We start from the raw sequence: 12,218 nt of genomic DNA on the forward strand, positions 1-12,218 counted from the left end.
TGGCGAGAGAAGACGGGCTGGAGATTGGAGACTAGGCCTCAAGTAGGGGTGTGCATGGTCCGGGCGGGCGGTTCCCGACCTAGAACCGGGAACCGCCCGCTAAGGACCGGTTCCAAAAAATTGGAACCGGGATCCACCCGTTTGTTGCATGGATCCACTCGGGAACCGGACCGCCGGTCTGGTCCGGTTCCTGGATGGATCCATGGAACCGATATTGACACGAAACAATTTTGGTTTTCAACATAGAACGACTACGTGACATCAAAGCAAGCCAAAAAAAGAAAAACCAAATTTAAGTACGTGGAACAAAAATTCATTTGTTGCAACTATAAATGCAACCAATGAAGGAATGGATGTACGTAAGTTGATATAGAGGTATAAATGCAACCAATGAAGGAATGGATGTACGTAAGTTGATATAGAGGCAGAGAGAGTAGTAAGTGTTCAGGAAAAATGGGTCTCTCTTAAAGCTATGAACTGGACATATCCCTCATAAGGTTCGGCAAAATATCACAAGTCGCACAAACAAATCAAAGGAGTTGAAATGAGGCACAATCCAAACAAAGGAAAACAAAAGAAGTGCAACTAAACAAGACTTTATTGAATACATCACCTTCATCATTATATTAATAAATAAACTAAACAACCAAAAAGCATAAGAATTCCCCAATATTCAGCTTTGTATTCATCATGCCGTAGAAACAATTGCCACAAAACAATTGCTTTGTATTCAATTTTAGTAATTTTTTTAATATTAAAGGGAACCGGTCCGGTCCGGGTGGGCGGATCCGCCCATGGAACCGGGAACCGGACCGGTTCCCACCAGTTCCCAAAAATTGGAACCAGGAACCGGACCGGTTCCCTCAAGAACCGCCGGTTCCGGGCGGTTCCGGTCCGGTTCCGGGCGGTCCGGGCGGTTCTTGGGTATTTTGCACACCCTATCCTCAAGGCAGTAGATTATGCTTAAAATTGTTGGAGAAATCTATTGAAAAAGATGCAAATAAGAATTAAATAATCTGGGACGGGCAAGCAGGTTAACCTCGGGGTAGGAAACCCGATATGACTAGTTCTAGCGGCATTGTTATAAGTAAAACGCAGTTAAAAATTATAAAGAATTTTTTTTTTTTTGGGTATATTTCGATTGTGTTTGAGAGATTCTTTTAACAAACAAATGAAAGTGATAGTTAATAAAGAAATAGATTAGATTAGATGTTAGAGCCGTTACAAAATAATAGCTTTCGAATTTTCAAAATTCTCGAAAATATCCAATATAAATGAGCTGAATCAACTAGAGAACGATTCACCATACTTTCTTACCAGCAAACATGCCCAAAATAATCTCCTTTTTTGAGCTTGAATTTGTTTATCTTGGTCCTCCCAAACCTAACCAATTTTATATAAAGAATAATGCTACACGTATTAAGACTTTTTACTAAGAAATATCTAGTGATGAAGTGTCGAATTTGATTAGTTACTTAGGGAATTTCTATGAGATGATTTCACAGATCCCCTTGCCGGTGTTACCGGTAAATCATTGCCCCTCCTCATCAGGCAGTGGAAACTATTAGCCTCGCACAAAATTTGTGAATAAGTGATTGTCTATTACCAAGTTGGAGTATGGTAAGGATAGAGGAAATATTAAATGTGACCTTATAATGCAATCACATTTTTTGGTCCAGTTTTTTTTTCCCTTTTTGGATGGTAAATATTTCTTCGTAGGATTTCCCCTACAATTGTCATGACGGTAAAGTTATTGTTCCTGAAAAACTACTTTATTATTTTTCTGGTGTTTGGATAATGAAAAGTTAATCATCATATTTTCCATGGATTGAAAACAACAAGGTTAGATGTGAGAAAACAATTTTCCTTTATGATGAAAAAGGAAATCATTTTCCATAAACCACAAAACAAATAAAAATTGACCATTTTCCTTAAAATTGATTTTCCTTGATTATTTTTTCCTTTATCATGACATTTTAGTGAAACAAACACATTGCGTTTGTGGAAAATGATTAATTGAAAAATATTTTCCTTCCAATGATTGTTTGTATAATGTCCATGAGAATGTTTATAGATAAATTATTATTGATGGTGAAAACATTTTTCCTTAACTAACTATATCAAACGATGCAAGCATTCAATTTTTGGGAATTATTATTTAAATAATTCATTTTTCACGAAATAAATGGAGCCAATCAAGTCATCCAAATGCAAGGATGGTTCACTTTCAATCAAATGACCAAATGAAAGATGATGATTAGTAAATAAGTTTCCGTCAATAAACACCACTAAAAATTCACTTACACAGACCACTTAAAAGCAAACACCTTAAGAACGACAGTGTTTTGGTTGTAAAATTATCTAACAAAGTCTCAACAAAGGAAAATAAATGCGTCGAGCAACTAACAGTTCAAGATATATTTTTGTATCACAAGAAAACATCTAGATATATAAATGTGTCGTAGCAGGTTTAATTTTGAATTTTTAATATCGAAAAAAATTTCAGAATAAATATGTCGTAATAAACTAAATTTATAGTTTTTTTTTTTTTTGGTGGCTTGTCCCCAAATAAAAGCACAATTAATTTTTTTTTTTTTGTCTACAAAGTTTTCGGGCCAGGCCGGGCTGCAAGAGTCCGAGTGCATCGCTGCGATCTGACTTTCGAGAAAACCGGTTTTTCTACTTCCATTTTATGATCTCGTTTGCATATTCGTCTCTTCCTTTATATTTTTCTTTTTGTGTATGGGGGTGCTTCTCTTGGAGGTAATAACGGCAGTGTGCCATGATCGATCTCGAGGATCTAATTAATTTTCTAATATTTTTATCCCATCTGAACAAATTTTCGAGGGATCTAATTAATTTTCTAACATTTTTATCCCATCTGAACAATTTTTTTTTTGTTAATAATAAGATGTCACTAGTATGGCAGTCCATATCAATATTTTTATTTGAATTTTTAATAGAATTAATGACTAAGTTAAAAGAAAAATATATTTTCAGAGACCATTTTAGGGTTCAAAAAAAAGAAAAAGAAAAAGGAATGACATTAATAACGATTGAATAAATTAAAAATTCAACAGAATTAACGATTTCATTATTTGACAAAAATAAAATAAAATAATTGGCTCATGTAAAAGAACCTCCAAGAACTTAAGATGGAAGGTAACAAATAAGAAAAGGAACGAATAAAAGGAAATAGAAAAACCCATAAATCGTCGCCCCGCGGAGAAGCGAAATGCCGCCGAAAATCTGAGGCGGCGGCAGCTCGTCCGTCTCCGTCGTCTCCCCTCACTCCCGGCGACGCAAGCGGTGCCAAGCCGCCGACGCCCGCTCTCCCATCGCCGCCCCCGACGGCTCTCCCGGCGACCGGCGGCGGGCCACAATGAGGTTCAACTTCAACTTCGCCGACCCGACTCCGGACCCGCAACCCCGATCCCTAACCCCAAGGAGGAAGCCCAGTGGGTCCCCTCCAGAACCACCCGGTCTTCTCTCCCTCCTCCTCCGCCGGCGGCGGCGGCGGCGGCGGTCCCTCCGGCCCGACCGACTCTCCGGCGCCGCGGAACCTCCTGGCCTGGGACGGGTCCTCCCGGCTCTATTTCTGGGACAATGTGCAGCGGTGCCTCCATCGGATATCGGTTCGGCTTGGAGAACCCGAGCCGACTTCTGTTCTCGCCGCTTCTCCCTCGAAGGTTCTTCTGTTAACGTTTTTCCCCGTGGGTTTTTCAAGTTAATCTACGAGTCTGTATGTTGGAGTCCTGTAGGGTATTGGGTTTGCTGTTTTTTGTTCGTTGAGTGAAGAAACTGTGGTTTTGGCTGACGGTATTGCTACGTAAATTGGTGCTTTTGATGCATCTATAGTGTATTTCACATTAAGCAAATGCAATTTATAGGATAGTTGAATGGCTTTTGTTATGCTAATGCTGAAGCTGTGGAACTGGAAACGAGTTCTCAGCACATTGGATGCCGAGGTTCCAGTATTCTTGGCTTAGCAGCAAAAATTAGCGGAAATTTGGTCCTTTAAGAGTTTGCAAACTTGCTTGGATGGTGGAAATTCTGTGTTATCCTGTGAAATAGTTACATTTTGGGTCCATCTTACTTATATTGGTCAACAATGTCCATCAAAAAGGTATTGCGAGCAGAAACGGAGATCAACTTTGTGGTGGACAAAATCTCAATCAACAGGAATGGATCAGCATTGCTTCTTGAAGGTTCAGATGCCCTATGTGTTATGTACCTTTTTGGGCGTAGTTCTGCTGCTGATGACATTATTTGCAGGTGTGCAGAGTTTGGTGTTCTGTTTTTATGATAGTAGATTCCATGTTAGCAGTATTAAGAGCATGTTGTTCCATTTTGGGACTGTATTATTTTGATTTTGTCATTCTTCAGGGACAAGCCTAAACCACATGGCTTTTTATATCTGTTACAATCTTTGTCCTTATATTTTGTTATGGTTCAGTTTTTATTTATTTATTTTAGGTTGATAAATTCTCATGGTGAGCATTGGCCTCGAAAAAAAAACTATGTAGTGCTTTTTTTTTTTGCTGAAGGACTTCTAATATGTACTGTGCTGTTTTCTGTTGACAGAACTGTGTTAGTTGGTTCTGAAATTTACTTAAATGGAAGCAATGCCTTGAGAGTTCTCAGAGCTTCATGGCACCCATATAGTGACACCCATCTAGGAGTCCTTTCTTCAGATTCAGTTTTCAGGTAAGATCCCTTGTACTTTAGATTACGCAGTTGTGTATTGCATTTACACTGTCGCTTTCTAGCTTGGGATATATCAAATGTTATGCTTTTCTATTATGGCAGGTTCTCAGGTCATATACTTTAAATTCAGTTGTGACTTGTCTTCTCTTCCCTTGTACAGCCAAATGGTGATAAGAATATAAACAACAACAACAAAAGAATTATTATTATTATTGTTATTATTTATTATTATTTATTGTTGTTGTTGTTGTTGTTGTTGTTGTTGTTAATATTAATTCCAAACGATTATTGAGGAACAAAGGGTATGGTTTTAGTGAGTATAAGATGTGAGGAATTATTTAGGAGATTCGGGGCAAGCGGAAGAATGCCTGGAGATGCTTTATTGGAAAGATGTAAATTGTTGGGGTGTGCATGTCAGAAGTAGTAGGAAAACCTCGCAAGATAGGGACATATATCCCAAACAATGGTATTTTCCTAGCTTTGGAGGAGACATTATTGAAAGGGCACAGTAGTGTAAAGGACAAGCCTAAGACTGGAGGGGCTTTTTATGGTTTATATTTTGGTAATCTACTGCAAATGGCTTCCTCAAATTTTATCCCTTTCTGGGTTACTAAGCATGTTTTGCTCTCTTTCTTTTGCATGTCAATGACTATCTTCTGATTGTTTCCCACTTTTTTTGGGGTCAAGACTCTTTGATTTGTCTGCCAATGCCGTGCAACCAGAGCAAGAATTTTACCTACAGCCTGTGGACCCTGGTAAATCAAGAAAAGCTGCATCAATTTGCACTGTTGATTTCTATTTTGGAGGTGATCACTTGTGGGACAGATTCAGCGTAAGTCATGAGGAAAAAGATTTTTTAGTACAATGACAGGGATTAGATGCAGTCCTACGCTTACCTTTGTTTGTCCGATAAATTGCATTGATAGCCAATGTGGAGGAAAATGTTTGTGTCTCATTTATTCTTCAGCCAGCAGTATTGTCATATAGTGTCTTGGAGATGCAATTTGCTGCCCCTTTCTGCAATTCTTCAGTTGATTTCGTGGAACGCTCACAAGAATTATCCTTGCCATTTGAATTTTATTTTAATTGTGACTTTGACCATAATCCTGTGATCTTTGTTTTTGTAGGTTTTTGTTTTGTTTACTGATGGTTCAGTTTACATCCTTTGTCCGATTGTCCCATTCAAAAGGTAATTTTGTGTCTTTACTTTGTACTTGAAATTTCATAGTTGATGTCCTAATATTACCTTTATGACGGAAGGTGACTGGTTTGCATTGTTGAATCACCTCTTATAAAAAATACAAGGTGGGGTTGCATGTGATAGACAACCCTCCCTGAACTTTGCAAAGTGGGGATCCTTGTCCACTAGGGACGCCCTTTTATTCACAAGAATTATCCTTGCCTCAGTTGTTGACAGATGCTGTCTCTTCCCTTTAGCTGTAAAGTTTCCAGTTCATAATTTGGTGTTAGAATTACTGACACATGTTAAAGGGCTTAGGGTAATTTTTTTTTTGTCTTACCAAATTTTTGCTTAGTAAGACTAATTGAGTAATGTCAACTTTCATCAACAGTGCTCACAAATGGCAATCTATACTGGAGATATATGGTGATGCTCATACATATGGTCTAAAATCAACAAATCCAACTGCTGCACGTAACTCCAGCATGGCAATATCTTGGTTGGAAGCTACATTTCCTGAATTAGCTCAGCAAGAAGCAGAAGGGGCAAATCTAGCTACTGTAAAGGCACATCCTTATGCATTGTTTGATGCATCTCTTTCTTTACAGGTATTTTGTTACTGCCCATCAACAATGTGAATGTCCTCCTGAATCCATGATGTGCGATAATATTGACAGCTGACAGGCAATTAATGTTGCGAGATGCATGCATGACGTATACTTACTCAAACATCTACCTAGTGAACATTGCTTGCATAGTGAACATCATGTGCTCACACCCACATATGTGGCACACTGATGTTGCCTTGGTATAATGCTAATTTGGCCAAATATTTCCCTCAAATAACTTTACTTGCGCCTAGAATATATTTTTCCATCTTGTGCTTTATTTTTAGGATGGTGCAATGAACTGAAGAGAAGTATTGGGTTGTTTTGGTCTTTTTTCAGTATAAGATATTATGATTCATGTATTTCCCCATCAAGATTGTGTGTGCATGTGTGTTTTTCTACAATCTGAAAGTGATTTAGGCTAAGGGCTGATTCTGTTTATCGTTGTATTGATTTCCAGGGGCCTCTACATAAAGCCTGTCATGGAAGGGAAGATGATGTAGCAGTTAGGGTGCAGAGTGTGAAGGCTGTGCAGTCAGTTTTCTCTATAATTTAGTTAGCAAAGATTCAATACTTGTGACAACTTGGAGTGGCGGTCAAATGCAAGTGGATGCCCTAGCTGATGAAATTCAGCCAGTTTGGAACATAGGCAGTCCACCTCGTCTGCGGGTTGACTCCTTCGACCGGATACTGGGTCTTGCTATGATTTGCGAGTCAAACTCTGAGGAGCCTTCCAAGTGGAATATTAACAAACCATTAGAAAACACGATTTGGTTAGGGCAGCCTCCTCCTTTGCTAAGATTGGCAATCGTGGATTTGGCTTTGCCTCAACAGACCAATAGTGATGCGCGAATTATGATGTTTGCTGACCCCCTAGTGCCAGAAAGGATCTATGCTCTTCATTCTGGAGGAATTGATTCAATAGTATTGCATTTTCTCCCTTTACGAGTCAAGCAAATGGCAAGGAGGAAGTTGTTAGAACACCCTCCATAAATCCTGTTTTGAGCACCTGCCTTGAGGAAACATCCTCGCCAGCTCCTCTTTGTGGTTCTCTCTCATTATCTGATTCATTTGGTTATTCATGGATTGTTGGAGTTACTTCCAGTTGGGAATGTATTGTCGTAGAGATGAAGACTTGGGATGTCTTGCTTCCTGTTAGTGTTGATTCAGAGAAGAAAGATATTAGCCTGGAAAAGTCAAAGGAGATGGAAACTCCTGCTATGATCAGCAAAGAACTTATTAATGGTCCTAAAGTGGTTCTTGTTCCCCAGACACCATCGAATCTGCGATCTGTTGCTGCTGATTCTATTGAAGGCCGGTCAATCCTTCATCAGTACTTTAAGATTTTCCATGAGAATTATGTGGAATATGCACATAAGGTAAGAACATATTCTTTAATTCTATGAAAGAGAATTGTGGGTTAATTGGACCTTTGGCGTTTCATTAAGTAGGTTGGCATGCTCCTTTTCTTCTCTTTCTTGAGGCGCATTTTGGGTTGGTTGTGGCTTTTAACTGTAGTTCTATCTTTTGACTTTATCTGTCTTGGAATTAAGGATCTGGTTTTATTTATAACGAGCTTGTTAGTTTAGCACTAAACATAAGCAAGAAATTTTCCTGCCAAAATTCAAAGATTGTCCAAATATCAAAATGTTTTAAGAAGCTATGCACGAATTGACATGTCAATGGCATTATGTTTTGAAGGTTCAAATGTTTTGAGTTGAAAAAGTAAAAGCCCATGTATAGTAAGATTTAGATTAAGCAAAAGGCAAAATGAAAGTCAATCTAGACTTGATGGCTTATTGAATTCTTTTAACTATGTGCAAAGTTATAGACATTCACATTTGAAGTCACTTTTTCCACTAAATGTCATACCGTGAAAGTCATCTAGCTTGTATGGCAGAAACCCTATTTGTAAGCCTCCTGGAAACCGTTTCCTTTGTGCTTGTGTGCATATTGGTGCATGACTGCCTAATGTTTTGCAAAAGAACTTTTTGAGGCTCCGCTTTGCATATCCTTAATTTTCAGGATTTTTCCCTGGTTGGCTTCATTTAGTTTACCAGCCTAATGTCATACATATACTTTTGGACCTGTCATAAAGTTGAGGCACATGGGAGGCTTTTAGTCGCTAGCTCATTGGCAGGAAGATCGAGTCACTGATGACTACGTAAATCTTATCTTCCAGGTTCACTTTGAGCTTAAGCATCATGCCCCTCAGCTAAAGCGAATAATTGATGACCAGCATGCTCGTTTAGTTGAGGCACAGGAGAGGCTTTTGAAAGTTGAGAGAAAGCAGGCAGTGTTGGATGAAAGGATAGATCATGCACTCCTGCAGCATGAGATTCTGGATGAACGTTTAAAATGTTTAAGGAAGCTACCTGTAGCTCACAAGAAACCACTCTCTAGGGCTGAGCGAGACTTCAAGTCCGAGCTTGGTAATCAATACCTTTACAGCTTCTTAAATCTTTAATCCCGAGTCATCAACTGTTTTATTTGCTGAGATCAAAGAGATAAATTACCGCTTATCAGTTTCATTTGATACCAGTATGTCATGGTTACTCGTTGTTTTCTGCAGTTATACCTGTCGAGTTGATTCGAACCCCTTGTTTTTATGAATCGCATTTTTTTGTGTTATGCAGACCATTTTGCAGGAGTGGAGTTGGACGCTTTGCATTCATCTATAGATTCTATATCTACCCGGCTACGGAGGTACACTCAATCAATAAAGAAAGAGCAGACATCAAGGAAGAAGTCTCTTGTTCAAGACAACCAGATCTCTCAACTAAAATCCTCCCTCGAGAAACTTTCCCTTGTCAACAGCGACAACTTGAAAAAGGTCAAAGTCGTTGAAAAAGCTATAAGCAACAAGGAGAAGCAGTAGTGCATTTTCTCTGCTAGAATCACTCGGGAAGCGTCCTGGCGATGAACGTGACAATTCAATATCTCAAAGGGACGGATGCCTTGTCATTTTGCTCTGGAGGTGTCTTCATGATCTATACCAGTCTCTGCAAGATGGCTGGCTTTCGATTTGGGTCTACATTTCGTGGAATGATCGGCAGGCTTCTTTTGTGCTGCATATAATTATTCTGTAGAATACAAGCAATGTATCAAAGCCAGCTAGACTCAAAAGCACTTTACAAGCGCTGTTAACTATTGATTAAATCTTTCATAAGATGTGAAATCCATATCTTAGTGAGGTCTGGCATGACCCATCTATCTTTTGAGTGATTTGATTTTTTCTAGTACTATTCTGACTATACTACCAATGGAGCGCCATGATCATGGTTTTAAAATCGTGCGAGGTTTTAAAATTGTGCAATGACCATAATTTTAGAATTAGTGGAATGGAATGGGTTGGATAGTCGTTGCTTGTTTCGTGTACTCAACGAGCAAAGTTTTAAAATTGTGCTTGTCAGTATCTGTCTTCCCATCTCTCCCCGTCTGCTTCAGAAGTGCCCGCAAGTTTCTTCTTGGTGGTTGCGATAGTTCGTCCATTGACCGAGAAACCATCTCAACCTCAACGAGCAAGATGAGCCAATACGAAATCGATGTCATTTTGTCGAACGCCTGAACCTTAACGAGCAAGTTGAGCAAATTACATACATCTAATCGTGTAAGAGTTTCAACAAACTTTAAGCCTAATGAGCTGTGCGGGACTGCCACTAGTGTGTAGGGCAACCACGGATCCATAGAGACCATCCTTGATGTAGATCAAAGTCTTGTGCTTTCCTTGCTCAGCAATAACTCCGCTTTTAATTACCACGATCACATCTGCAATCTTGATTGTGGATAACCTATGAGCCACCACGCGTGTGGTTCGGTGCACCATGACGCGGTCCAATGTCTCTTGAACCGTCTTCTCAGATTCTGTATCTAGCACACTCGTAGCCTTGTTAAGCAGAAATCTTTTATGGCTTTTAACTAAAACGCAAGCAATAGCCACTCATTGCTTCTGACTGCCCGACAGATGAGCCCCTCTTTCACCAACCATTGTAGCATATCCCCGAACGTAAAATTCGTACTGTAAAAATCAAATAAGCCCATTTGAAAGCAAATGTAAGTCATGCACACGGAATAAATAGCGACTGTCTAACCTGTTGCAATCCACTAATGAACACGTGGGCGTGTGCTAATTCTGATGCGGCGAGTATTTCTTGCTCGGCTGCATCTCTATCCTTTCCATAAGCTGTGTTGGCCCGATTTGTCTCGTTGAATAAAACCGATTCTTGGCTGATCACACCCATTTGCTGCCTCAACCACTTGAGTTGCAGCTACCGAATATCCACTCCGTCGAGTGTAATGCGACCAAAATCAGGATCACAAAAGCGTTGCAGCAGCACTATCACTGTTGACTTTCCACTCTCACTTTCCCACTTTCCCACTTTCTCTGACCAAAGCAACAATCTGAGAGGAACAATCGCGTAATTGTCAAACCTTTTGTTCCTCGTGTTCAGGTGATCGAAACACTAGTGTTATTCTCGTAATTCAATGCTCAGTTGATGAAGTCATATTTAAAGTTAGGCATCAGATAAAGTCCGAAGTTTTACCTTTCCGCTGTAAACGGCCAGGCTGAGATCACAGAATATTTGAATGTCCGGCCTAGAGGTATATTTGAAGCTGACATGGCGAAGCTCAATCAACCCTTCACATTGTCTTGTGTCTATCTTGGATTTGCGGTCTATCATTGCTAAAATGGAAGCAGCAAGTAACACCTGTGACTTTGATGGAATCGGCAGTGAAGGAACTTGATTGTGAAATTGCACTGGCTGCCACGGTCAGAGCCAAAAAAGGAAAAAAAGAAAAAGAAAAGAATAAAAAAGAGGAGCCTGCAGTTACAGAACCTGTTATGTGTTGCCGTTCGATAATCATGGTGAGTTGTTACTTCGTGATCATCTTCACAACAGGTATGAAGATGATCACGAAGTAACGGCTCACCATGATTATCCAATGGCAACACGCAGTAGAGATTCACAATGTGCTTGCTGTGAATATTGAGAATGACGATTTCATTGCTTAAATAGAGAATTTCTCAATGCTCTAAAGTGAAGGTTTTTTGGCTTGCATTAGGAGAGTTCTTTACTAATGTACTTCTATTCTTCGGCGAGGAATCATAGGGACCCCGCAATCACATTTGATGTTTGTCCAGAATTTGTAATGTTTTGGACGCACATCCTAATAAGTTAGACAAATTCACGTTCAAGTCGTGCTTGATCTTCTTTTCTTGTATTCAAGGGCAAACAATGGTTGAATGAATTGATCTCAATGGCATCTATGTCTCATAAGAAAAGAAACATATAAAGAATAAAGTACATAAACCAAATCATACATATATTAAGAATTCTTGATGAGGCTAGAGATAACATGTATTTAAGAGTGACAAAAATAGCCAAGGATCACTTAATATTATAGATGATGATTGGTACATTTGGTAATATCTAGAATTAATCGAATGGAAGTTTACGTCAAGACGATTGGAAATCTCTGCAGAAAATGGAGCCTAGCCATGTTCATTATGTCACTTCATTTTCTTTATTAAATCTAAAGTTGGAGAAGAAAACACAGGACGGGCATTGCTCGAAGACTAAATGTCAACTTAAACTACTAACCTTGGATGCCATAGCAAAAGACTGGCATGCATCTAGTTAGTTTAATTCCGAGTCATCAGTTGTATTGTTGGCTGAGATCACGGAGATAAATTGCTCAAATCTCAGTTCCATTTGCCACCA

At 39.3% G+C, this 12,218-nt stretch overlaps 1 protein-coding gene and 1 pseudogene across 1 annotated transcript; one reads left to right on the top strand and one right to left on the bottom strand.

Moving 5' to 3' along the window:
* The first annotated feature begins 3,200 nt into the window (after positions 1-3,200).
* LOC104421086 (nuclear pore complex protein NUP88) lies at positions 3,201-9,716 on the top strand. Its single transcript, XM_010032925.3, is given in 12 exon segments — positions 3,201-3,448; positions 3,450-3,689; positions 4,127-4,275; positions 4,585-4,707; positions 5,395-5,539; positions 5,835-5,896; positions 6,279-6,495; positions 6,956-7,004; positions 7,007-7,426; positions 7,429-7,874; positions 8,678-8,927; positions 9,132-9,716. Coding segments are annotated over 12 exon segments (2,409 nt in total). The 5' UTR covers positions 3,201-3,382; the 3' UTR covers positions 9,374-9,716.
* A 398-nt stretch (positions 9,717-10,114) lies between these two features.
* On the bottom strand, positions 10,115-10,736 carry LOC120289125 (annotated as a pseudogene).
* Positions 10,737-12,218: the final 1,482 nt, after the last annotated feature.

Source organism: Eucalyptus grandis, chromosome 10, assembly GCF_016545825.1.
Source record: "Eucalyptus grandis isolate ANBG69807.140 chromosome 10, ASM1654582v1, whole genome shotgun sequence".
In the NCBI taxonomy this organism is placed as follows: Eukaryota; Viridiplantae; Streptophyta; class Magnoliopsida; order Myrtales; family Myrtaceae; genus Eucalyptus; species Eucalyptus grandis.